This window comes from Myotis daubentonii, chromosome 5, assembly GCF_963259705.1.
Source record: "Myotis daubentonii chromosome 5, mMyoDau2.1, whole genome shotgun sequence".
Lineage (NCBI taxonomy): Eukaryota > Metazoa > Chordata > Mammalia > Chiroptera > Vespertilionidae > Myotis > Myotis daubentonii.
This window is the reverse complement of record NC_081844.1, coordinates 43876349-43904130: the sequence shown is the minus strand read 5'-3', so window position 1 is coordinate 43904130 and position 27782 is coordinate 43876349. Positions and strand designations below refer to the sequence as shown.

Sequence of the window (27782 nt, the reverse complement as noted above, 5' to 3'; positions counted from 1 at the left end):
GGATGGGGATAAAACAAATCACAAAATATTGGCACTCCACCAAATCTAGAATTCATGGTTATTTTATTGTTGCATATATCTCATCTCATATGTCGGAGACCGAATATTAACTCATTCTTCCTCTGTGCATTTTCACTCTAACAATGTTAAATCTCATCTCTACCACCCACGGCCAGGCGCTGGATGCTCTTTTTTATGGTAAAGAAGATACTGCACAGAAACTTGGAAAAGTGAAGAACATTTCAACATCTTTGAAATATTACCACTGCTGCAAAGAAAAACAAAATAAAACAAAAGAACCCACATTTAAAGAAAAGATATTTCATAAAGTATTCAAGAAAGATAAAAGCTAACTCTAAATAATGATAGAACTTTCTTAGGAATTACCAATGTGTTTGCGATTCAAAGGTTTTTGTCCCAATAATTCTATATAAATTGTCAGTTAAGTACCGTTACAAAGGAAAACCCGTGCTTACTTTACAGGGAAGCAGAGAGGAAAGTTACACAGACCCTGCCGTGGCTGCTCAGGATGCAATGGTAAGTAGAACCAGCTCTCAGAATGACTGTAAAGACCCGTTGATTATTAAACTGGTGTGGCCTGGGGAGGTTCTGGTGCTCCTTCCTGCATCTCTGATGTTTCAGGTCCTGTGGGAAGCCTGTCAGCGGAAGACAGGGGAACACAAAACCATGCTACAGGTGATCCTGTGCAACAAGAGTTACCAACAGCTGTGGCTGGGTAATTAGTAATCAGGTTTCTTTTCAGATACTTAACTGATTATATAATAGAAAGCAAGTCATTAACGGGGGAAAAATAGGAGTGGGGGGGAGGAATGTTACATATAAATAGAAGAAAAGCCAGTTATCTCAAAGGTACTGATTTGGAATTGTGTTTATACAGACATGCTTCACCTAAAAACATTACTAAGGCATAAAATTTCCCTATAATTTTATTTTTTCCAATAACTGCTTATAACCTTTAAATAATGAACCTTTAAAAACCATCTCTAATTTTGATGGAGAACTTACTCAACTATCGTGAACATAGCTTAATGAGCCTATTATGAGTCAAGATCATTACTTTTGACATCATGAATTATGTGAAGCTGCTGTATTGATCTAAGAGTTGCACTCATATTAGTTTGCACTTTGATTTTCCCCAAACTGCTGTACCTTAGTGTTTCTCTTATTTTTTAAATTCTTTTATGTTTTCTTACGTATATAAGACATACAGAAATATATAAACATTTTTAAAAGATGGTCTACTTCAACCCAACTCCCACCCCTATACTTTATTTACCTTCCCTGTGTATAGCAATGTAATCAATATTTGTATTTTAAATGTTTATATTTATAAATCTATGATATTTCTATTGAATTATATCAATTTGTTAAAGTATTCCAGGAATTTCAAAATATTTCTGGGCAAGACATAGTGGATGCCATTAATGAATGTTATGATGGATACTTTCAAGAGCTGCTAGTTGCGATAGGTGAGTAATATTTTAGTTAGTGTACAGCAGACCTTTTATTCCACCACAAATGCTGATTGGCTCTGATTATGTTAAAGATGCATGAGTAAGCTATTGGTTGAGTCACTTTCTCCTAAATTTAGTTATTTAGAAGGGATGTTAACTTTATAAAGGAAAAGTACATCAGCTACAGATCCAATGCACTAAACTGGCACACTGACCACTTTAATGAATGAACATACTTCCCTAATAGCTGGTTCAACTTCCATACTAGGAAACATTGGATTCTCAAATGTGTTCTCTCTCTCTCTCTCTCTCTCTCTCTCTCTCTCTCTCTCTCTCTCTCTCTCTCTCTCTCTCTCTCTCTCTCTCTCTCTCTCTCTCTCTGGTAATTGGGATCTCACACCTTTATATTCATTTGTTTTCCATTCCCTTGTTAAAGAGCAGATTAATGCTAACAATATGGGTTATTTTTCTGCATGAGGAAAAGAGTGTTTTGATACCATGCCTAATAAATTGATGCCTTTAGGGGTAAGTCTTACTATAGAAAAAGATTTACCAAGTTGTTCCTTTAGTGGTGATTTCTTCAGGCTACTGTGAGGAAGTATACTTTCCGCTTCTTCCTAAGTGAATGAAAGTATCCCTACATAAAGGAGAAACAGTGGTAACTATCCGTAAAAACTGCTATTAACTTCCCAAGCTTTCCTCTGTGCTGTGCTATGGCTTGAGAGCACACATTGCAAACATTACAAATGAGGGATCGTTTTAATATGTTGCTTTTAGTAGGCAAACATTAAGTACTCAGATATTTGTTGAATGAATGAATATTGTGGTTTTTCCATCTCTAAAGTGACAAAGACATACATGGGCATGGAAGCTGAAAAATAACAGAATTTTAAGAAATTTTAAGCTAGGGTTCCATAAAAAAGGTTTGGTGGGTTCTATGAAATCCCTAAAATAGTATACAAAATATGAACACTTGTGTATTTTTCTGAGAATAATGTACATACATTTCAGTAAATTTTCAATATAATTTAATAATTGCATACTCACATCTAAACTCCTCATTTTGCACACAAGGCCTAAGGAGGTTAAGCGACTATTCCAAAGTCTGTCAACTAATTAGCTATCAAGATATAACTAGAACCCATGCCATCTGAATCTCCAGATAGAGCTCTCTTTCCACTAGACTGCAGCCACAAACAAAGTAAAAAGAACGAACTCTTACCATTCACAACAGCATGGATGGACATGGAGAGCACTGTGCTAAGTGAAATAAGCCAGTCAGAGGAAGATAAATATCACATGATCTCACTCATTTGTGGAATATAATGAACAACATAAACTGATGAACAAAAATAAATCCAGAGACAGAGAAGCATCAAACAGACCGCAAACTTCAGAGGGAAGGCAGGGGAGCAGAGGGTAAGAGATCAACCAAAGGACTTGTATGCATGCATATAAGCATGACCAATGGACACAGACATTAGGGGGGTGCATGGGGGGGTGGCCAGGGAGAGGTCAATGGAGGAAAAAGGAGACATATGTAATACTATGTGTAATAATTTAAACAATAAAGAATTAAAAAAAATAAAAATAAATAAATAATTAAAATTAATAAAATAAAATAAAAAACACACAAAAAAAGCACAAAGCAGTGGGCGTCAGACAGGAAATAGTGGACATTAGAAATAACAAAACAATTTAACTGTTTCATTCATTCATATTAATTATTTATTATTTTGGTCATTGATTTAGGCACTGCATAGGGGACAGTAAAACCACAACAAAAGCAACACAAGTCCCCATCCTTAAGGCACTTACATTCTAGCAGCATTCTATTTATTTTGCATAGAAGTTATAGACATACATACATTACTCATTTCTTTCTTAATTGATTGATTTATTCAAATAAACAATATTGAATGTCTATAATCATCAACTGACTTTTATCAAGGACTACTGTTATCTAGACTCTTAGGCTGTTCTAATGCCATCATTGTTTTGATGAAATGATTTCTAACACTGATATAGACCAGTTATTTTCCATATAGTTTCTTCTTAAGAGATTTAGATCTATTCACAAATCTATATCCTAAAAATAGTGTTCAGGAAGATGAACCACTTGTAAGGGGTATGTCACATTGAATTCTACAGTAATAAAAATCTATAACAGTGGTGGTAACCTGGGTCTTTTTGAAGCTCTATTAATTTTCAGATAAAGAGGACACATTTTATGGAGGAAATAAGAGAGTTTCAAGAGACAGAGATAAATGAAAATCTGAATTAATCATTATAATATTATTTCTTTATGTTTTTTATTGGTTACCACTAATCTCAATGTTGAAATTGCAATACAGTATATAATGACAGATCCTACATAGAGCTCACAAAGACCTTTCCAAGACTGTAACAGAAAAATAGTGTGCTCATTGTTTCTCAAATTTTGAAGAAAATATATATTGTCACTCTCAAACTTTCTTTTTTTCTCTGATTTTTTTCTAGTTCTCTGTGTTCGAGACAAACCAGCCTACTTTGCTTATAGACTACATAGTGCAATCCATGTAAGTATGACCCACATATTTAAAAAATTTCTCCAGAAGTCGTGTCTACTTCCTCAAGTTACTAATTTTACTTCCATTATTTAAATATTGATTGTCATTTTTAAACTTGTGTACAAGTATACTCATTAAAAAGAAAATATGTTCAAGTGAAAAATATATTATATACCAAATGATACCCATCAAATAAAAATAATCCTCTGCTTTCTATATCAAATTGAGGAACCTAAGAAATATGATTCCTTGGGGCCTATCTTCTGCATGTGCTTTAGCATTTCTTAGCAACTGAACAAACTGGTAAATCCAAATGCTTCATTCTTTTTTCCTTAATCTTCACCCGAGGATGTGTTTATGGATGAGAGAGAGAGAGAGAGAGAGAGAGAGAGAGAGAGAGGGGTTGCCTCTCAAAACCTAGGTATGTGCACAGGACAATGATGCTCTAACCAAATGAGTCACCACGTTGAGTTAAATGCTTTTGTATCTTGCTAAAGACCTTAACCTCATACTTATTGCAAGTGCAAAACATATGGCATAGAGCAGAAAATGTCAAAACATTACATACTCTGCGTAAGAAATTGCACATTCCTGAAATTTAAAAACACAAAATAATGTCAGTGGTTATATTTAAACATCAAATCTTATTTTAAAAATAATACTCAAAAAATATAGTTAGAGAGCAGTAAACTCTAAAACTATTTTTGTTAAGTGAGAATGTTTTTCAATAGTTTAGTATGCTAGTCAATTTCACATCTTTTGGTTCATTCATTTTTAAAGAAACTAACACTTAAATGCCTGAGAAAATTCATACCTTATCCATTATGTGCACAAAACATATGTAGAAAAAGAAAAGGCCTGATACAAATCATTATACATATGTCGAAGCCTTGAAAACTCAATGGAAATTATTTAAAACAATTCACTAGTACGGTAATTTTAATCGTAAGAGTATTTTTTTCTCAAATAAATTTTAACAAACTTCTTATAGTTTGTTAAAATTATAGTTCTTATCCCACCACACTGGGATATTATGCTAATTGTCAAGAATATTTCTGTTACATACATTGTGTAAAGAGTATTTTTCTTATTTATGTGCAAGAACCTATGTGTCCTCAGAACAAAAAGGAAGATTAAATGTCCATTATCCTCCATTTCTCTTTTATTCTATTTCCAAGCAGAAAATGTTGATTTGATTTTAAAAAATTATATAAAAGGGTGTATTGGGTAATGCTATTAGATGATTACAACAGTTTTCTTCTCCAACAATAGAATAAAGCTTCACCTGTGAGTGAAGATGGGAACATAATCACAATTACCGACTCTAATTATGCCCACATGAGGGCTACTTATTCTGCTAAATAAAAACTGTACCCCTGCTGTGTGTTGCAATGCAAACAGGAAGTTATGTGCACCCCCAAATGGTATGAAAGTAAAGAGGGGGATTATATATTTATCAAATCATTAAATTTGTCATACATGAGGCTCTTAACTGTACAGTATTGGCCCAAAGCTGTGTTCACAACCCCTGGCCAGAGAAAATCTTTGTGTCTTCCTCCAGTGAATGATATGTGAGTTAAATATGGAAATTTGGTTAGATCACTCACTTTAGTCACCTCAAATTAGGTACAGCTTGTTAGTGGGCCTGCACCTAAAACATTGACATCAAATATTAGTTTATGCTGACTGGCCACTGGATGTCACCATTCCTCCATTTAAAGAGACAAGTTGTAAAACTATTCTTTCTGAAGCTAGTACACAAATATTGATTTTTTTATTTTTATTTTTCAGTATTTGAGCTTAAATCAGCAAATATTTCAAGTACCTAAAATTTTAATTTTTATAATTGAATCTGACTTGGGCACTCCCTGAATGGTGATGCCCGTGGTTGAGGGATGCAGGGAGAAGAGCAAGTTGCTATAGAAAAGAAGAGGGGTCTATGTTAGACAGATAAATTATAAGGTACTATTCTCTAATTTTTTTTTCTTCCCTTTTCTGTATCTTTTAGGACTTTGGTTTCCATAATAAAACTGTAATTAGGATTCTCATTGCCAGAAGTGAAATTGACCTGATGACCATCAGGAAACGATACAAAGAGAGATATGGAAAATCCCTATTTCATGATATCAAAGTAAGTCTCCCATACATGATTTATTTTGACCCATAGTTGGTTCTTTTTGAAACTTATAAACTCATAAATAATTGATAAGTATTTCCTTTGGATTGATTTCATGAAGTAGAATTACTTCATTGATTAATGTTAACATTTAGAAGTCTTTTTAAGGCATATTGCCAATTTGCCCCCCCCACACACACACACACACACTATCAAGATTTATAGCAATATTAGGAAACTTCTTTCTAAAGCTGAGAAGAAGATTTAATGCTACTTCAAGTTACTCTTCTTATAAATACACATTAGGGTTCAATCAACTGTATATAAACCCCATTCTATCGACCATGGTATTATATTTCAGCAACTTCCACTGGGAATAATTCTCAGGAAACATTAAAATCTTTAGATGAAAAAGTAAATACTTTTGAATAGGCTAATAGCCCATGGGTCTTTCATACTGTAGTTCAGAGAAGTTATGCTTCTTTTTAGAAATATTGTGACATTTTATTTAAAAGGCATTATTTCTTACAGAATTTTGCTTCAGGGCACTACGAGAAAGCGCTGCTTGCCATCTGTGCTGGGGATGCTGAAGACTACTAAATCAGGGGAAGGCTTTGGAGCACTGTGCACACCTCTTTATAGACATGTCAAATACAGATTTTGTCGTGAATTTGCATTGTTAGTAGCATTGTAACAAAACTATGAATCCTAGTCCCTCTTCTATCTTTAAAATTATTCTAAGCCAAAGAAAACTGTGTTGATACATTTATGTGAGACTGGGTTTTTACTTATTATCTAAATCAAACATTTATTAAATTGTGTATAATGGAATAATAAAAAATTATTACTTTGAATTAGATTTTATTTAAATATAAACCATTGACTTTGTACAACAAGAGATTCTGCTTATGGCTGCCCTTAGCATGCTTTGGGAGACCAATGGAAACACAATGTGTGGCCACACCCTTTAGAAGAATTTTTAAAACTCTTGGACAAATGCAATAAATCTAAAGTGAACATGTAAAGCCACCTGTAAAAGCAGATAAAGTGTTCTGGCCCTGGCCAGGTGCCTCAGTTGGTTGGAGCATTGTCCCATACACCAAAAGTTTGTGGATTTGATCCAGGGTACGTATGGGAAGCAACCAATCAATGTTTCTCTCTCTCCCTTCTTCTCTCTCTAAAATCAATAAACATATCCTCAGATGAGGATCAAAAAAGAAAAAGAAAAGAAAGGTATTATACAGCACAATGCAGTCAGATATATGCTTGTCAGACTTAGATGTGCAAGACACTTTGATGTAAAAATAAAAGTGTGTGTGTGTGTGTGTGTGTGTGTGTGTGTGTGTGTGTGTGTGTGTGTGTTTGATAACCACTCTGGTAAACGCAATTTATTTCTAGCTAATTTTTTTTTAATGTTGGTGCCTAAACAACCATTTGCTCATTGCTTTTTGTTTTCACTTCTTAACATCAGCATCAAAGTCTTTTGAAAATTACTACACGCTTTGTGCCATCAGTTTAGCCTGATCCCTTATGTGTTTCAACATTCAGTAAATTAGGAGCAGCAAGCAACAACAACAACAAAATACTCACTGAGGTCAGATTTGGGGGAGAATCTAGACTAATGCCACAACGTAGCCTAGAGTAAAAGCAGAGATGAGCCCACAACAGAGGCTCCCAACGTAAGAGGAAACACAAAAACTGAGATCATGGACAGCAGTGATTCATGAAGTCACCCAAGGAAAATGAGGACATATATGCAATAAAGCTAGATGAACTGGTGAAACAGATAGAAGTGCTTTACTCCACTGCAACATTTTTTAGTTGCCTATTGCCCATTTCCTGTAGATCTGTTTCTACTGGTCTCAGGAGAAAGGAAAGATGTACTCAGAAGCCAGTGTCTGATGGGAGGAATGACACAGGACATTTAGCACACAATGCCTGGGTACAACATAGGACAATTCAGACTTCTGAAATTACTCTCAAGATTCACAATGAAATATTACTCAGCCACAGAATGAAATCTCACCTTTTGCTACAGCATGGATGGACCTAGAGGGTAATATGCTAAGTGAAATAAGCCAGACAGAGAAAGACAAATACTGTATGATTTCACTTGTAAGTGGAATCTAAAGAACAAAAATAAATGAAAAAACAAAATAGAAACAGGCTCATAGATATAGTGAACAGACTGATGGTTGCCAGAGAGGGGAGGTTGTGGGGCTGAGTTAAAAAGGTAAAGGGATTAAGAACAAATTGGTAGTTACAAAATAGTCACAGTTACACAAAATGTTAAGTACAGCATAGAGAATATATCAATAATATTGTAATAACTATGTGTGGTGCCAGGTGAATATTTGAAATATTAGGAGGATCACTTTGTAAAGTATATGATTGTCAAACCACTATGCTATAAACCTGAAACTAATTCAAAATAATATTGAATATAAGCTGTTGAAAAATAAAATAAAATAATTCAACTTATTGCTATGGTATATGATGTTATATTATTTTAACTTGAGCTTGGTTTCTATCTTTTGAAATATCATTACATTTAAAGCTGAAAATAGTAATTGCTCAAGACATCTGACATAGCTACTATACAAGCTAAAATTCTTGGAAGAAAAAAATTGTTAGAATTGCTGTTGAGAATTTAGATAAAAAATAAAAAATTTCCTCAATGGACATCTTTCAATAAGTTTTTCAATAAACTGTGAAATCTACACTTTAGCTAGGTAATACATTTTATTTCATCAGCACAGAAAGAAAATCAAATAAAAAACAAATCCAGACTTAAATGATGAGAGGCTTTATTTGAAGAAAAACACACAATTACTACTACAAGCGAGGCCTAGTGCAATAGGGAAAGGGGGCGCTGATGAAATAGGAAAGCACTCTGCCTGTGAGATTTTCGGTGGTCTCAAGGTCAGTCAGAACATAATTTTAATTTCTATTGATAGAAAAACAAGGCTAGAAATAATTATATATGAAGAAATGGCATGAATGTGTGGTGATCTGGGGATGTCTTTGGTTGAGCTTCCTAGTCATAGTTGCTCTGAGATTGGACAGTTGATCAGAGATAGCTGATCGGAGAATGCCCCTAGGTGATTTTCAGGAAGGCCCTAAGGGTAGATTAAAGGCCAGGACCTGTGGGGAGGGGAGAAGCCTAACTAACATTGGTCAAGGCAAGCAAGCAGGTTTTTGTCAGCAGGAGAGAACAGTTCAGCTAATCATTTAGGAGGCAAAGAATGGGAGTTGGGAGTGTATATTGAAGATTATCATAGGAACACAAGGGTGTTACCTGTAAATCTAATCTATGTCACAGAAGAAAGGGTGGTTTTTTGCGGTAAACCATTTTGTGAGACACAAAAGGGCAAGAACATTTCTTGGCCATTTCTGTTTTCTAGGAGCACAGCACTTGAATAAAATGTAATATTCAGTCTATTGCTTTTTTTCCTAAGACTGAATTGAATGCTTTACTCAGCTGTTTAAATGCTAACACAACATTGTCATCTTCATCATCACATAATTCACTCAGTGAAATCCTGTAAAAGATTAAGAGTTTAAATTATTACCATTGTTATTTCTACTTAATGGTACTTTGCTGGTTATAGGATCTTTAAATGCAAAAATCTTTACTATACCTGATGGACTGAACAGTCAGTGCAAAATCCCTGATAAGGGTAAAAGCATCTCCCATATTTAACCTATGGGGGGGAAAAAGACAAAGTAACATTTAAAGAATACATTGCTTTTTGGTGTGTTATCAATCTACAGTAAAGGAAATAATAAGTGACTACCTAATTCTGACCTTTCCACAAAAAAATAAAAACACATATGGAAAGACTGCAGAGAAGTGTTTGTGTCCTTTGCACCCAGTATTTTACTATGCTCATTTTACTCCTAAATTGACTAAACTAGTAGAGGTTAATCATTTCTATAAAAAAATTATGACTTGCAGTTTTCATATATCAGCATATTATTATTATTACTGAATTTAAGTATTTCACACATGTTCAAAACAGTGCCAAATATAAGAGATGCCACTGAAATGCAGTGTAGGCAGCTCCAAGGACCCATCTCTTCACAGAAACATCAATATATATACTACACATATATATTATATGTATAGATGTATAATACATATATATGTATAAATGTAAAATATATATATATATGCAGGAACTGTCAGAATCAACCTTGTTAGAGCTCTGGAAAACAGTCAAAGGTTTAACTCAAATAATGAAAAAGGTTAAAAAAGGTAGGGGAAGCTTTGTGAGATCTTTATTTGCCCTCTCCCCTCAGTTCTTCCAGCACAGGGGCAGTCTCTGTTCCCAGTGTGGCCCTGACCCCTGATTCCAGGGGGAGCAGAGCAAACCTTAGTAACAAGGGGTGTGTTCATCAGTCTGTTCTAACCTGTCTGGGAACTGTGTGAAGGCCTGAGGTGAGGCACTTGTCTGTGTTTTGCCCAGCTCGAAACTCAGGAAGGACAAAGGGAAAGTCAGGGGAACTACTGCAGCTGCCTAGGGCGAAAGATTGTAGTTGGGTCAAAATGATTGAATAATGAAAGCCTGTGAGAAAAAGCTGGAAAAGAGTAACCAGTATATTAAACATTTAGAAAACCATTCTCATACCTAGGGCAGGACGCATGCTCAGGAAATACCTGAGAAGACCCCCTGGCTGATCTCTAAGATTAGTGCAAGCAGGAAGTGAAGGGTAAGGCAGAATTGTCAATGAACTTAGTGTGGATAGGAGTATCTTAACATAGAGCTAAACTGCAAAAATTGGGAGAAATTTTTTCTTCATTTTTCCTCCTCTTCTCCTCTTCCTCCTTCCTCTTCTCCCCCCCTTCTTGTGTTCAAAAACATCTTCGTCAAAACACTAGCTGAATACAAACTAAAGACACAAGGACTTCAGAGATCGCACACAATGAAGAATACAGACTTTAAAAAATTTATTTAGAAAAGCCACTAAGCAAAACAATAGCTATCATGAACATCTAGAAACAAAAACAACAAAACCTGAAAATCGAGAAAATTTCAGAAATACAACATTTTAATATTCAAATGTACAGTTCTCAAAAACAATTTTGAAGCATGAGAAGAAACAAGAAAATGTGCCCATTGATAAAATTATCAGAAACTATCCTGTAGAAACAAAAAAGGTATAAGACATAAAAAGCAAATACAAAAATGGAAAAGTAAGTTCTTCCTCATCAGTAATTATTTTAAATGTAAATGAATTAACTTATTCAATGAAAAGAAAAAGACTGGTCAAATGGATAAAAAAATAAGCATCATCCATCTATATACCCTTGGTTTAAGGAAAATGTTTAGCAGCTAGATAGAGGTAGTTGTTTGTACAACATTACGAATGTACCAAATGTGGCCAAATTGTTCACGTTCATATGGTTATTTTTATGTTATGTGAACTTCACCTCAATAATAAGTAGTATTTTAAAATAGTTTTGAGTAAAATGCATCTTTATGACTCTTCTTAAGTCACTGCACCTTAAAATCATCCTTATAAGTTACAATGCCACAGCACAACAAACATTAATTACCCAAACACACATATGTCTACTAGTATAAAGATGTTAAAATAGAAAAAGTCATACCAATTATCCAAAGTTAGTGCTGACAGGGAACGGTTTTTATAGAAGTTCAATACATAACCATTCAATGGACACTTCCTTCCATTTGTATCATATTTATTCAAGCAAAGGAAAGGGATGTTTTGAACATTCACATCAATTGTTCGTAACATAGCCTGAGGAATGCAGAGATTTTAGACTGTTAGCATTTTCTTTTGAGATATGGTTCAATCTATTATAAAACTTGATTATTGTGGTTCATGACATCTAGCTAACTGAAACAACCCAATATATTTAAATAAAATATTGTCAAATGCTCAGTGTTTTAAAGTTCTCCAAACTTGAACATAACTGACCAAATAAAGTCAGTAAAACATCGATATTCAAAATATTAAAAATATTTTTAAAATCACAAAAACTATATATCTAACTTATTCAGAATTTGAAGAGACATAGTTACTTTTATCATCTCAGAAATATATTACAAATATTTTAAAAATAATTTTTCCTTAAAAGATATTTGTGAGCTTACAAACTTCTATTGGTACTAGAGGCCTGGCCTGCAATGAACGCAAGTGTTCTGAGCCTGGCCTGGCCCCCCTGCGACTGGGGGACTCCAGCGGAGTTGAGAGGACTGGGCACTACCATCTTGTGACTATGAGCACCTCCATCTTTGTGACAGAGTGATGCTTAATTTGCATGTCACCCTTTTATTAGATAGGATCAGCTACATGCAACAATAATAGTGCTTGTTCTTTTTTTCCCCCCACATACATCTATTTTGTCCTGCAGGATATAAGTATCTGGTTTTGTCCAAGGATATACTCACAGCCATTGAAATTTATTTTCACCAACATGCTATGGATAAGCTGTCAGGGGTGAAGGTAGGACTGGCAGTCTCATTACTCCCAATCTTGTAGGGCAGTAAAGGGAGCAGCTCTTGTGTCAATTTTAAAAATTAAAGTGTTTGATATGTTCCGGCCAGCATGGCTCAGTGGTTGAACATCAACCTGTGAACCAGGAGGTCACGGTTCAATTCCGTGGTCAGGGCACATGCCCAGGTTGCAGGCTTGATCCCCAGTATGGGGTGTGCAGGAGGTAGCCAATCAATAATTCTCTCCCATCATTGATGTTTCTCTCTCTCTCTCTCTCTCTCTCTCTCTCTCTCTCTCTCTCTCTCTCTCTTTCTCTCTCCCTCTCTAAAATCAATAAAAATATATATATTTTTAAAAGTGCTTAATATGTAAGTATTGAGTTTCTACTCGTCACTGAGCACCATTTTTAGGTGCAGGGATCACAAAAGTTAAGCAAATACAATCTTCCTCAAATATTTTATAGCAGGGCACCAATGTTTTGGTTTTTTTTATTCTATTTTTTAACATTTTTATTTTTTTCAATTACAGTTTATGTTCAGTATTATTTTGTATTAGTTTCAGGTGTACTGCATAGTGGTTAGACAATCATATACTTCACAAAATGTTCCCCTCAATATTTCCAGGACCCATCTGGCACCATACAGAGTTATTATTGACTACGTTCCCTATGCTGTACTTTACATCTCCATGATTATTTTGTAACTACCAATCTGTGCTTCTCCATCCCTTCACCTTTTACACCCAGTCCTCCAATCCACCTCCCCTCTGGCAACCATCAGTCTGTTCTCTCTATCTACAAGTCTGTTTCATGTTAATGTATATTTTGAACTTAATTGTTCTGAGATAGCTCCCAATATTCCTCATTTCTAGCAGGTGATACTGATGTTGCCAGTCTCTGGTTCACACCTGGAGTGGTAAGGGCTTATGCTATAGTGATTCACATAAGTAAGATAACATAATTCATACATGATTATTAACTGAGAAAATAACATTATTTTTGTTATCTAAATAAATTTCTCTATTTTAAAACTACTTATGTATACAAAAAAAGAGAGAGAGAACATTTCCCCCCCACTTCAATGAAAACTACTACCATTATAGAATATGAATAAGATGGCGGTGTTTTACTGGACTCTTAGCTAGTATTATAATCAATAAAATTATTTCTCTTATATGATAAACAGGATATAAGAAAGTTACACATCAAAATTTACATACATCATTTATCACATCAACATCAAATAAATCTTGATCAGTTATGTTGGACAGGCAAGCAAATGGGGAGACAGCAGTTCTGCTCTCGGTCCCAGGCATCAAATGAGAAACCAGTTCAGAGTCTTCACATTCTTTACCTGAAAAGTCTAGTAAGAAATCAAATGAAAAATCAAATAAGAAAATAATTAAACTAAATGATTTAAAACAAGTCATACTTGTTTGTACCATTAGTACTAGGCAAATTATTTGTTTAAAAACAAACACAAAAGTATTTGAGAGGAAAATTTAAGAGTTGTATTGCCAGATGATCACTGAGATCTTCATAAGCTAAAATCATTCTGACATCTGCTAGTGGTTCTATTTTTTGTAGTTATCAATTGGTCCAATTGGCTAAGTCCTTGTCTACACTCAAAACATTAGAAAGACACTACTGACAAAGTAGAAAGCATGCTTCATTGGACACTAGTGGATCTGAGGACCCCAGGTCAAAAACCAGGGGCATCCACCTGAACTTTAGAATGAATTTCATTATCAGTTCATTCTTCTCAAGATCCTATGGACCTATAAAAATTGCAAAATTACTCATAATAGGATTAAAAGTTGACATCATGCCCACTGTTTTACACTAATGCTATTATTATTCATATTCCAGCAGAAGGGAGGAAATCCCTACTTCATTCATCAGGAGGCAAAAATAACAGAGGAACATTTCTAGGTCTTGTGGAGCTCACTCATGTCACGCCAGAACTGAGTGGTGAGTTTGGGAAAGAAGCTATTATCATGTCCATCTTAAATTGTCCCCTACTATCTATCTATCTATCTATCTATCTATCTATCTATCTATCTATCTATCTATCTACCTACCTACTTACCTACCTACCTACACCTACCTACTTACCTATCTGTCATCTGTCTGTCCTCTTCCCTTCTATCTTCCTCTACTTCTTCCTTCTCTGACTTCTTTCTGTGACAATAACACTCTTATTTCTGTGTCTCATTGTTTCCCGTTGAATAATTCACTGCCTTTATTCTGTTGTTTTCTCTGCCTCCCTTTGTCTATCATGTTTGTTATTTTGTACTGTTCTCTATTGTTGTCTATTTTCTGTCGCACTCTCTTAGTCTGTATATCTCTCTCCTATCTTTCTGTCCATGTGTTTGTCTCTTCCTATTTCTCTATTTACGTTTCTTTCTCTCTCTCTCTTCTCCTTCCCTGTGTGTCCTCTATGGATCTATTCCTCTATGTATTTCTACCTTTCCCACACACACTTCTCTGTCAGCCTTTCTTTTTTATTTTAAATATATATACTTTATTGATTTTTTGCAGAGAGGAAGAGAGAGGGGTAGAGAGTTAGAAACATCGATGAGAGAGAAACATTGATCAGCTGCTTCCTTCACACTTCCTAGTGGGAATGTGCCCGCAACCAAGGTACATGCCCTTGACCGGAATCGAGCCTGGGACCTTTCAGTCCGCAGGCCGAAGCTCTATCCACTGAGCCAAACTGGTTAAGCTCTGTTGGCCTTTCTGTTTGTCTTTTGATCTCTGCTTAAGATCCAACTGATTACTCAGAAGATACATACCATGTTTCCATGTTTTCTAATTCAACTTTATCCACATTAATCCCTTGTAAATTGTTCAGTTGATCCCAATTTAGGTGAAAAATACAAATGTCTAATGTTTGACTTTTAAGCATGCAAAATTAAATGTATGGCTAGGATTTTTTATAAGTAACCTCTCAATTATTAACAACTATAATTATCTGCATTATTTGTTTTAATTAGAGGTGGTAATTGCACAACATTTTACTGAACCAAATGCTACTTCAGTATTATATGGTACTTGGAAATTACATAATTATATATTGTGTATATGAATTTCACCTCAATTAAAAAAAATCTTTGGGAAAATTATGCCTATTATTTGTCAGTATTATTTATTCACATGTCATTTCTCATAAATTGTATTTGTTTCCTAATGCTGATGTAGCAAATTACCACAAACCTTATGGTTTAATGCAATCCAACTATTATCTTATGATTCTGGAAATCAGAAGTCTAAAACGGGTCTCACTAAGCTAAAACCAAGGTCTAGTCAGAGCTGTGTTTGTTCTCTGGAGGCTCTAGTGGAGAATCTACTTCCCTGCCCTTTTCAGCTTCTAGAGGCTGCGGTACAGTCCTTGGTTTGTGGCCCCTTCCATCTTCAAAGCCAGTGTTGATTGGTCAAATCTTTCTCATGTCACCTCTTTCTAACTTTGATTCTTCTGCTTCTCTCTTTTCCTGAAAAGGGCTCTTATGATTACTTTAATCCAGGATAATCTTCCCATCTCAAGGTCAGCTGATTAAAAAAAATGTAATTCAGCCCTGGCTGGTTTGGCTTACTGGATAGAGCGTCGGCCTGGGGACTGAAGGGTCCCAGGTTCGATTCTGGTCAAGGGCATGTACCTTGGTTGTGGGCACATCCCCAGTAGGGGGTGTGCAGGAGGCAGCTGATCTATGCTTCTCTCTCATTGAGGTTTCTAACTCTCTATCCCTCTCTCTTCCTCTCTGTAAAAAATCAATAGAATATATTTTTAAAAATGTAATTCAATCTGAAATCTTAGTTTCCCCTTTGCTACACAACATATTCTCAAGTTCCCAAGATTAGGACCCAAATATCTTTGAGGAGAGGCCATACTCATTACCAGCTAATTTATCATTCCATGGTTGAATTAACTGACTATTTTCTCTTTGTCCTTCATAAGCCTCTACATTCCAATATAACATGCTATCTGGAAATATGACTAAACCAAATCAGTCCTTACTGCTCCTCTTTATCTTTATCCTATTTTTTTTCTGATGCTTCTGGAAAACAGAATTCTGCCACCTTCCCATTTTCTTCTTATCTCTCAATCCTTCTCTCTTTCCATTTGGGGGTCCTGGGTATATTCTCTACTTCCAAACCCTTTACTTTATCTGGAATACATTACTGAATTTTTCTTATATTTTTATTTTCTTTTTCATTTATTCTACCCTTTACTCAAAGACATGGTCAAAGCCTTAATTTATTTAATGTCCCACCTAGTACTCAAGGAAGTAGAGCATACTGATGACCACTAACAAATATGACAATATTCCTTTTCTTATATTCCCAAAGTTAATTCTAATTTGAAAATTTAACTAGTTAATAGCATCAATACCTACTTAAAAAATATCATCAATAGGAAAGGAGATGTTTTAGAATAAGTTTAGAACAGCTTATAATGACATCAGAAAATATAGAAATATCTTAAGTAAAATCAAATCTATGGTGACTTAGCTAATTCCAAATTATATGATTTCAGTATATGATTTCCACAGCATAGATCTGAAAGATTATGCAAGTTTCCTGTGCATTCTTTTTGCAATAGTTTTGTCCTTATTTTGTAAAGTTAGTTTTATCTCAACATATTTACATTTATTTTCTTTTATGGACCTCACATTCTCTTTATGTATATTCACAATCTTACCAATTTCTGAGAGAGGTAGTTGGGATTCTTTTCTCATGTCAGCCAACTTGGAAATTGTTAGGAGGAAGGAACCAAAATACTCTTGAATTCTGGTGTTGTGTTCCTCTACCACTGCAGCAAATTTCTTGGGAAGATTATCTAGAATTACCTAGGAACAATAAATTTGATTATTGTTGTTTTCTGTGTGTTTTTTTTTTTAAAGCAGAAGATTACCAAAGCCTGTGAGACACAGGGTCATAATATATTTACAAATATGGATGAGGATATAGTTTAAATTCTATTATTTAGAAAAGTATAAATAAAAAACTAAAATCCCTTGTGATCCTACTGTTACAGTAGATAGTGAGTTACGTATTAAAGAAGGGAGCTAAACTGGCTAAGCCTGATCCACTAGGAAGTTACAGCCTCACAGACACCCAGGGATAGGCACATCCTTGGCCAAAGTCCCAAGCAGGCAGAAAGACCATCTTCCCCGGGAACAACTGGATTACAGGGGGAGGGATAAACACCATGTCCACTGTCTCATCCAAGACCAGGTGACTTCTCCCTGTAGAAGAACTCCAGCCTCTGGGTGCACAGGCTTGCACTTGTCCCTAGGGGGAAATCCCTCTGCTGGGCACAAGCACAGTAGAAGCCAGACGAGGAAGCAGAACTTTGAGGCATGTGCAGTAGGAGCACAGTGGTGACCTTGTATGGGAGGAGTCCAGGATGGAAAAATCAGGGAAAAGAATCAGAGAGAATAAGGGCACAAAACCCCAGGAGATTCGGGAAATGGGGAGGGCCCAGCAGAGCCCCCAGAAGATAAAAGAAAGTGATTGGATATTTTAAAAGGAGGCCTACTCTTGCCCAAGCCCAAGGCAAAGGCCCATCTTGGTCGCACCCATACACTCTTTCCCTTTAGCCAAATGGAAGCACCAAATGTGGACCCGACAGGAACAGAGAATTTGCTGGAATGCTGGACCACTGGAGCCTTGGATGAGGATTAATGTCCTGCAGTTCAGCATCCTGGCCCTCCTCCTGGGCTTGGTGGGGGCAAGTGTGGGCCTGGGGACCCATAGGCTGGACTTCCATGGCGAGAAGGAGTGGAGACATCTGGCCATGGATGAGACATTGGGCATGGTGTACCTGGTCCTTTGTTTTCCCTCCAAAAAATCTGCCACTAAACCTCAACTCCTCCTATGTGTGTACCTTACCGTACTTCATGTGCACTATGTTCACCTTTCCCATAATTATATCGTATTTTTTCTTGTCATTTGGCAAAGAGTAGAATTCCCAGGACAGTGATTGCCAATGGCTGTTAAACTGAGCATTCATGTCTTCTTGTTTCAAATTAAATGTTACTGTGGCCATTATTTCACCATTAAATGTAATTATTAAAATTATCTATAGTGTAATAAAATGTTCTATGTTATTCACTTGCTAAAAATATCTAACAGGAATAAAGTTTTCCTTTTTTAAACAAGACCTAAATCTTTTCCTCATTTGAGAAGTCACTTTATACCAAGAACTGAATGAGACATGGTTAAGACTTAACTCTAGTCAATGACAGCAAAATTTTATTATAGGAAAATATGATTGCATTGCATGTTATAATGGGAAAATATTACATTGAATTGCAAGGTTATGGTTATATATTTTTTCTTACCACTGAATGAGAAAATTCCTTTTTAAAGTTTTTCACACAGGGAGGAAGATAACGTCTTCCAAAAAGATTTGCTAACACCACCACTAATGTTTCCATCACTTCTTCAGAAAAGCTCTTTTGGCCTGTTTAAAATAAGGGGTTTGATTTTTCAAAACTTCAGAGAACAAAATTCATCATTTTAGAAATATAATGATGTCAGTTCTTAACAGCTAAACTTAAAATTTCAAGGGAAGACACCTTTGAAAAAGTCACTTTCCAGATGTTTGGTGATTTTAAAAAAATATATATTTTATTGATTTTTTACAGAGAGGAAGGGAGAGGTATAGAGAGTCAGAAACATTGATGATAGAGAAACATCGATCAGCTGTCTCCTGCACACCCGCTACTGGGAATGTGCCCACAACCAAGGTACATGCCCTTGACCAGAATCAAACCTGGGACCCTTTAGTCCACAGGCTGTTGCTCTATCCACTGAGCCAAACCGGTTAGGGCGTGTTTGGTGAATTTTTTAATAAATTATAATTATATCTAATAAAGAGGGAGTATGGTAATTGGCCCCCACGCCATCGCAAAGATAGCAGCACCCACAGCCAGTAAGAAGGGGATATGCTAATTGACTGCCCCGCCCTCAAAGATGGTGGCGCCCATTCCTCTCAGCCTCACTGGGGCACTCCCCAGCAGCCCAGGGCTGGCCTGAGGCACAGGCTAGCCTCAGATGGAGGCTGCCCAGCTGATGTCCGAGGCACAGGCAAGCCTTAGATAGCAGCTGCCCAGTCTCTCAGGGCCGCCTGAGGCTCAGGTAACCAGGGCTAACTAAGGCTTGCACTGCCGGCAGTGGCAGCAGTAGAGGTGTGATGGGGGTGTCACCTTCCCTTGATCACTGGGTCGCCTCCCTCCTCTGAGGGCTCCAGACTGTGAGAGGGAGCAGGCCAGGTTGAGGGACCCCTCCCTCCAGTGCATGAATTTTCATGCACCAGTCCTCTAGTGTTACTTTATAATAATGCAGACTAATTGACCTCCTACTAAAAGACTCTTGGTATCACTAAATCCATTCTTAGCTGAAGGAAAAAAACAAAGAAACGAACAGCCATTTGGCCTTTAGTTCTGGAATTGGCCTGGACTCCATCATGGGCTTTAAATCCTCCCTTTGCTACTTTGTTCTACTCAGTTTTTCCACCTCTCTTCAAAACCTAGTAAGAAATGAAGGTCTTATGCTGCTTTCCAAATTCCTTATCAGCCATTTGAGGCCAGATGTTAACCACACCCACTCTGCCTTTGGCACACATTACATTACAAAAAAAGCTCGCAACTACACCTATTGACATGCTCCTGTTATTTCTCTCCCTGAAATATTTGTTTCCTACATTTCCATATGAGCAAATTCCTGCAATATTTTAGCAACTAAATTTCAAGGGAAAACCTATGTCTGATTTTCAATTTTCAATCGGGCGCCATAGCTAACAAAGTCCCATGCCCACACTGATAGCCCCTCATGTGGGAACATGGAAACAAGTCACAACTGACTCAACTACTGGAGAAATGCAGAACATGGAGAATGAGCTCCCAGATTTCAAGCAAGCAAGCAAACAAACAAACAAAAGCACCTTAAATTGATGTGTTTATATTGATAACATTATAGCAATTTCTTTCAGTTGTTTTTTTATTCCTTTAACTTTTTGATACATTACTCACAGAATTTATAAAATAAGTAAAATTTAGTGATTATTATTTTCTATGATTCTTTCATGAAGAACTATAGATTAATAATGGATTAAAGGATTTATAGTTTGATATATTAGTAGTTCTGAAGTATATAATATTTTGATTATTTTTAATGTCATTTTAACAAAAGTTAGTAAATTACTGAAAATAAAATCAACAATAGGATATTAATTATATATTTGAGTTCATTTGAATTTAGAACAGAACACTTTACTTCTGTCTATAACTAATTAAATTTCACTATGTCAAATTTATGGAAAAGGGAAAAATAAGTTACAATTAATAAAAGGAAATAATTACAGAGGATAATATTGCAATGCCAATATATTCATACAGTTACATGTGATTTTGAACTGTTAGCTATATGTTTTACTATGATATAGCTAATGATTAGTACCTAAATGTGAGGATATCACAAAGAGGCCTGTTTTGCATGTCAATGGCCAGGTATAAGAAGGATAAATTAGTTATTTTACATATATTATTGCACTTTATTTCAACAGACTATATATATACAAACAAACAAAATATATATATACATACATATGTATATATATATTAAAAATGTCTTGTAATTCTTGATTAATTTATTATTCTAAGGTTTTTTTTAATTTGAAGCACATTAAATAGTCATTAGAATATTTACAGTATTTTACAAATATACCATGCATATATTAATAATCTAATCTAATAAAGAGAAACATGCAAATTGACCATAACTTCACTATGCCCCAAGCCATGCCAACCAGCCAATCAGAGCAACTATATGCAAATTAACCCAACCAAGATGGCGGCCAGCAGCCATGGACCTGGAGCAAGCAGGAGGCTTGGTTGCCCCAGCGATAGAGGAAATCAAGCTTCCCGCAGGCCTCCGCTAAAGGCAACAAAGTTTCAATCATAGAAGATAAATAAATCCCAGATACCTGCTTCCAGCCAGCCTTCACTGGGATCTTGGTGGCTGGGGGCCATGGCCAGCCTGCAAACAGCCATCAGCTCCTCACCCAGGCTGGCCAGGCACCCTAGCGGGGACCCCTACCCTGAAGGGGCTGTGGCCAGCCTGCAAACAGCCACCAGCCCCTCACCCAGGCTGGCCAGGCACCCCAGTGGGGACCCCCCACCCTGAAGGGGGTGTGGCTATCCTGAAAATGGCCCTCAGCCCATCACCCAGGCTGGCCAGGCACCCCAGTGGGACCCTCACCCTGATCCGGGACACCCTTCAGGGAAAACCAGCTGGCTCCCACCCATGCACCACTCTATCCTATATAATAAAAGGGTAATATGCAAATTGACCCTAACAACAAAACGACTGGGAATGACTGGTCACTATGACACACACTGACCACCAGGGGCCAGACCAGGTGTGGGCAAACTTTTTGACTCGAGGGCCACAATGGGTTCTTAAACTGGACTGGAGGGCCGGAACAAAAGCATGGATGGAGTGTTTGTGTGAACTAATATAAATTCAAAGTAAACATCATTACATAAAAGGGTACGGTCTTTTTTTTTTTTTTAGTTTTATTCATTTCAAACGGGCCGGGTCCAGCCCGCGGGCTGTAGTTTGCCCACGGCTGGGCCAGAAGCTCAATGCAGGAGCTGCCCCACAGGGGGAGCTCTGCTCAGCCACAAGCCAGGTTGACGGCTGCCAGTACAGCGGTGGTGGTGGGAGCCTCTCCCGCCTCCTCAGCAGCACTAAGGATGTCTGACTGCAGCTTAGGCCTGCTCCCCCTTGGCAAGTGGACATCCCCTGAGGGCTCCCGGGCTGCCAGAGGGATGTCTTACTGCCAGCTTAGGCCAAATACGCCAGGGAGCAGGCCTAACCCAGCAGGTGGACATCCCCAGAGGGGTCCCAGACTGTGAGAGGGCACAGGCCGGGCTGAGGGACTCCCCCCCGCCCAAGTGCACAAATTTTTGTGCACCGGGCCTCTAGTACTTTTATAAACATATAAATAGTGTCATAAAATAAGAAAAATGTTCAAAGTACATTAAGAGAAAACAGTTAGAAAGTCACACCTTCCAAAGTGAATTCATTCTGAGGAATATATGGTCATATATAACTACACATGTGCTCCGTGTGTCTATGCACAAATTTAATGAGTAAATATTTGGAAAGTGATAATTGCTTACCTTTTATCTTGATTGGAATACACAGCTTATGAAATAAACGTTTCTTCAGCAAGCTTACTAAAACAAAGTTTGCAGGTTCATGGTAGTGCAAATGTGACACAAGACCAGAATAACCAATGGGAATACATTCTAGATTCAGATATTCCTAGAAATTAATTTTATCATGTTAACCTTGGTCTGTAGTTTTCAGCAATAACAATCAAATAAGTTGTTAATAAAGTACCTTTTAATACAGTAGAGTTAAACATATGTACTAACACCTTAATTTAGTGGAAATAGGTTTAAATCTTACCTCTCTGACCAAGAATTGCAAAGAATATATAAAATAAAACTTTAACATGCAATTGATCTTTGGTTGCTTGAAGGACATCAATGAATATTGGAGAACTGACAATACCTATATATACATATATAAAAACATTAAGTTAGATATTAAGCACATTTTATAGTGTGTCTTCCAAATGTAATATACAAAAGACAACTAAACATTCCTATTGTAGAACAGGGTGCTATATATACTTATATACTACTTATAATAAATGATATGATTTTACATATTTTAAATATATTTTTATTGATTTCAGAGAGGAAGGGAGAGGGAGATAGAGAGATAGAAACATCAATGAGAGAGAATCATTGATCGGCTGTCTCCTGCACACCCCCTACTGGGGATCAAGCCTGCAACCCGGCCATGTGCTCTTGACCAGAATAGAACCTGCGACCCTTCAGTCTGCAGGCCTACCCACTGAGCCAAACCAGCTAGGGCATGTTTTTTATATTTTTAATTAGGCATTGAATATTGCTTTATTATATTACTCTAATTATTATTTATTTTAATTAGGCATCCAATAATGTTTTATATTGTATGTGTGTGTGATAGAAAATGGGAATAAAATCTTGAGGGAAAAATCAATAATCATTTTAATATATGATAAGTGACAAGTTAAATCTCTCTATATAAAAGCCTAGCAACCAGAATGATGGGATGACCAGAACAACCCTGGAATGACTGGTGGATATGACATACACTGCAGCACCCAACCAGCCTGATCCAGGTCCCAATTCCCCCAACCCCACCCAGCCAGCCAGGCCCCCAATTGGCCCCCAACACCCTGATCAGGGGCAGGCCAGCCGGCCAACCACCCGCAGCCCCTCCTCACTGCTGGCCTGGCCTGATGGGCTCCCATCGTGGTGGACCAGACAGACCACACCTGTGCATGAATTTGTGCACTGGACCTCTAGTATGGTATAAAAATGTAAAACCAAGAATTATGAATGTTTCAGTCTTTTACATTTTTAACCATTAGTTATTTTTTTGATTTTTTTTGTTTTTAATTTTTTAAACCGCATATAATTACAGAAAAAAATGTTTCTTTTCTAATATATATAGAACCCAGGGGTAATTATAACAGGACAACCAGGGTCTTAATTTTCCAAATGTTTGAAAGCATGAAAATTAAAAGCATGTTTTTTGACTGAATTAGGGTATTTATAAAGTAGAATCAAATGTTACAGGAGTTTATTTACAGCACATTAATATTTTATTCCCTTCAACTTATGTAAATTATGTAACATAAAATTGAGTCTAAATAATTATGTTCATTCAAGTTATTTAAATAAAATGAAACAGTGTACCTTTGCTTTGGCATCCTCCTTGTCATCTGCTTTGGCAACTAAAAGCATAAGTCTGAGAACCAAGGATATACTTAAAGGAAATTGACCCTTCAGTTTGGGGACATTCGATTTTAAGAGCCTTTCTATCTTAGGTAATGGAATATCATAGAAGAACACATTTCCTATAAGATCTTCTCCACGTCTTCCTGCACGACCAGACATCTAAAGAGATGATCACATAACACTTTTAAATCATTTCAAGCCTTGTCTCTATAAATAGTTAATATCTAACTTACCTATACCACATGAAACATTAAACTTCCAAATATCTTGAAAGAGTCTTTGTTGCTTGGTATAGTAATTTTAGCAAAGTTCAATATATTATTTTACTTTATAAATATATTATCAAAGTGTGCTTGCTTTTTAAAGAAATGCCTGTTTTCAGATCATGACTTTTAAAGCAGGGGCAATTTCTGTCGTTTTTACCAATGTATTTCCAGAAACTAGTCTGAACTGAGAACACTGTAAATACTCAAATTATAATTATAAGTGCTTAGCACCTTTGGGTTCTCAGAAGATGTGGTTACTTCTTTCTATCATTGTTGTTTGAGTTCAATAATATTTATCAAAGCAGGAATATTCTCAGGTAACTAATCTAGTTAGTTAATCAATAAGTGTTCAAAATGTCTTTAAAAGTAAACACACTCATACAATGTCTTATATCCAGAACCATTTTAAAACATTGTGTTTAGTCCAAATGTTTTAAAATAAGTGTGGTTTTATTTTGGCTTACTGAATAAATGTCCTCAATCCCTAATACACAAATGTAACACAGGAAGGTTGTATAAATACCTGTCGAAAGTTCAAGGCATCCAAAAAAACAGAATCTTCCATAAAAACAACAGATTTACATGGCATGTTAATTCCCAAAGCAAGGGTGGAGGTAGCTGTTACCACCTGAAGGTAAAGGATAATAATAATAATAATAATAATAATAATAATAATAATAATAAAGTTAACATAGAATACATAAATGTGTGCATAGTCTTTAAATATTGACTAGGTTAGATCCTGTGAAATTAGTTTTCTTGAGTAAAACTCCAATGGGAAGTAGGTGTCACCAAAAATACAGATGCTACATTTTCTTTTAGAATATTAATGTTTTCCTTAATATTACAATTACTTAGGAATTTAAATTGCAAAATGATGTAAAATCACAGCCATCAAGTAAGCTTTTAATTTTTTGCATAAACAAAAGCACCAAGTTGTAAAAGGAATTTTAGTTTTACATGAAAACATTTCTAAGGAAATAGTAGGGGATAAACTCAGAGAGCACAGGAACCAGGTCAAATCGAGATTAAAAAGTCACTCTAGCCTTGGCCTAATTGGTTGGCTCAGTTGGTTGGAGTATCATCTCATGCACCAAAAAGTTGTGAGTTCTATTCCCAGTCAGGGCACATACCTAGTTTGTGGGTTGGATCCCCGTTTGGGGCACGTATGGAAGGCAACCTATTACTGTTACACTCTCACATCTATGCTTCTCTTTTTCTCTCTCCCTTCCTCTCTCTCTCAAGTCAATAAACATATCTAGGGTAAGGATGAAAACAAACAAACAAAAAAACACTTTAAGCAGTTTATGAGAAAGTGAAGTAACATGATATTATTAATATTTATAAAAATTCTTTGGTTAGTCTGTAAAATAATTTTAGGAGATAATGAATGGTAGATGAATGATCTTATAGGAGCTTTTCGATTATTCTGGAGAAGATGTGATGGTGTATTGAGTAGGAAATGGTATTCCCAACTGAGTTAAGATGTACTAATAAAGGGCATTTCCTGGGATTTTGCTTTCTTACCTCAAATTAAAAATACTATTTTGGCTCACATTGCTTAGTAAAAACTGAAGCTAACAGCTAGAATTTTTCTTATCTCTATCTTATCCCAACCCCACTTGAGGTCACTCATACTCTTTCTTGCTTATCTTTTCAGTTTGTTATGCATTTTTCTCTAAGTACTAGTTTAGTTCCAACACATAAGTTCGGCTATACAGTATTTTATTTATCTATCAACTCTATATTTTCTTTATTTCCATTATGCTTTTCTCTTTATATATTTTTACACTGTGATTATGTAAAAATGTTAAATTAGTATACCTTTCTAATAGTGGAACATTCTGTTCCTCTAGTAATGATTTTATCTTAAAACATATTTTGTTTAAGATAAACCTAGCCACATTAGTTTTCTTTTGGTTATCATTTACATTTTTTTTCCTTTCAATTCTTTTTCCCCAATGTGTCATATATAATCAACACCTAGTTGGATATTTTGTTAATCAACTTCAAAAATGTTTCTCTTCATTAGAGCCATTAAGTTAATATGAATCAGCTTATCTATCCTATCTAATAATAGAAAAACATGGTAATTAGCCATACCTCAGCTACCCTTCCCATTGGCTAATCAGGGCGATATGCAAATTAACTGCCAGCCAAGATGGCGGCTGGCAGCCAGGCTACTGACAGGAACAGGAGGCTTGCTTGCTCCAGTGACGGAGGAAACCAAAGTTCCCCGCCTGCCGCTGCTGGGCTCTGAGCTGCTAATAAACATTGTTACAAATATAGAAGCTAAACAAAACCCCAGAAACCTGCTTTCAGACAGCCAGGATCTCAGAGCTGGAGTTGCAACAAAGATTCAAATACAGAAAGTAAACAAAGCCCAGTAACCTGCTTTCAGCAGCGAGGTCTCACAGCTAAAGCCAGCTCTCAGCTCCAGTGACAGCCATAAATCCAAGAATAAAAAAAAAAAAAGGAAAAAAGGAGAGGTTGGTAGCTTCAGTCACCCGCCAGCCTGAAAACGGCCCTCAGCCCCTCACCCACACTGGCCAGGCACCCTAGTGGGGACCCCCACCCTGAAGGGGGTGTGACCAGCTGCAAACAACCACCATCATCCCCTCATCCAGGCTGGCCAAGCACCCAAGCAAGACCCCTACCTTGATCCAGGACACCCTTCAGGGCAAACCAGCCAGCCCCCACCCATGCACCAGGCCTCTATCCTATATAGTAAAAGGGTTATATGCCTCCCAGCACAGGGATCAGCGGAGCAGTGAGGCCTCCTGGCCCCTGGAGCAGTGTGACAGGGTGCGGCGCCTCAACCCCCTGATCAGCCCTGCTCTGTGCCTGATAGGGGGGAGCTCCCCAACCCCCCCATGGGCCCTGCTCTGTGGGTGACGGGGCGGCGCCCCAACCTCCCCATCGACCCTGCCTTAAGTGTGACAGGGGGCGGCACCCCAACCCCCCAATTGGCCCTACCCTGAGTGTGACTGAGGGTGGCATCACAACCTCCTGATCGGCCCTGCTCTGTGAATGACATGGGGGAGCT

The 27782-nt window shown here is 36.7% G+C and overlaps 2 protein-coding genes across 4 annotated transcripts in view; one reads left to right on the top strand and one right to left on the bottom strand.

Annotated features, from left to right (window-relative positions):
* ANXA10 (annexin A10) overlaps positions 1-6931 on the top strand; it is a 65364-nt gene extending 58433 nt beyond the window's left edge. Inside the window, exons 7-12 of the mRNA XM_059695294.1 lie at positions 484-537; positions 643-736; positions 1395-1490; positions 3975-4033; positions 6033-6155; positions 6672-6931. Of these exons, the coding sequence (XP_059551277.1) occupies positions 484-537; positions 643-736; positions 1395-1490; positions 3975-4033; positions 6033-6155; positions 6672-6740 (495 nt within the window). The 3' untranslated portion in view covers positions 6741-6931. The remainder of the gene's footprint in view (positions 1-483; positions 538-642; positions 737-1394; positions 1491-3974; positions 4034-6032; positions 6156-6671) is intronic.
* Positions 6932-8949: 2018 nt separating this feature from the next.
* The window catches only part of LOC132235397 (probable ATP-dependent RNA helicase DDX60), a 96053-nt gene continuing 77220 nt past the window's right edge, over positions 8950-27782 (bottom strand). For all 3 annotated transcript variants that reach the window (XM_059697681.1, XM_059697682.1, XM_059697684.1), the window contains 10 exons: positions 25260-25364; positions 24429-24629; positions 23086-23190; positions 22794-22938; positions 18948-19069; positions 17303-17450; positions 13824-13966; positions 11755-11906; positions 9782-9844; positions 8950-9682 (listed from right to left, as the gene is read on the bottom strand). In XM_059697681.1, coding sequence (XP_059553664.1) covers positions 9574-9682; positions 9782-9844; positions 11755-11906; positions 13824-13966; positions 17303-17450; positions 18948-19069; positions 22794-22938; positions 23086-23190; positions 24429-24629; positions 25260-25364 — 1293 coding nt within the window. In that variant the 3' untranslated portion in view covers positions 8950-9573. The remainder of the gene's footprint in view (positions 9683-9781; positions 9845-11754; positions 11907-13823; positions 13967-17302; positions 17451-18947; positions 19070-22793; positions 22939-23085; positions 23191-24428; positions 24630-25259; positions 25365-27782) is intronic.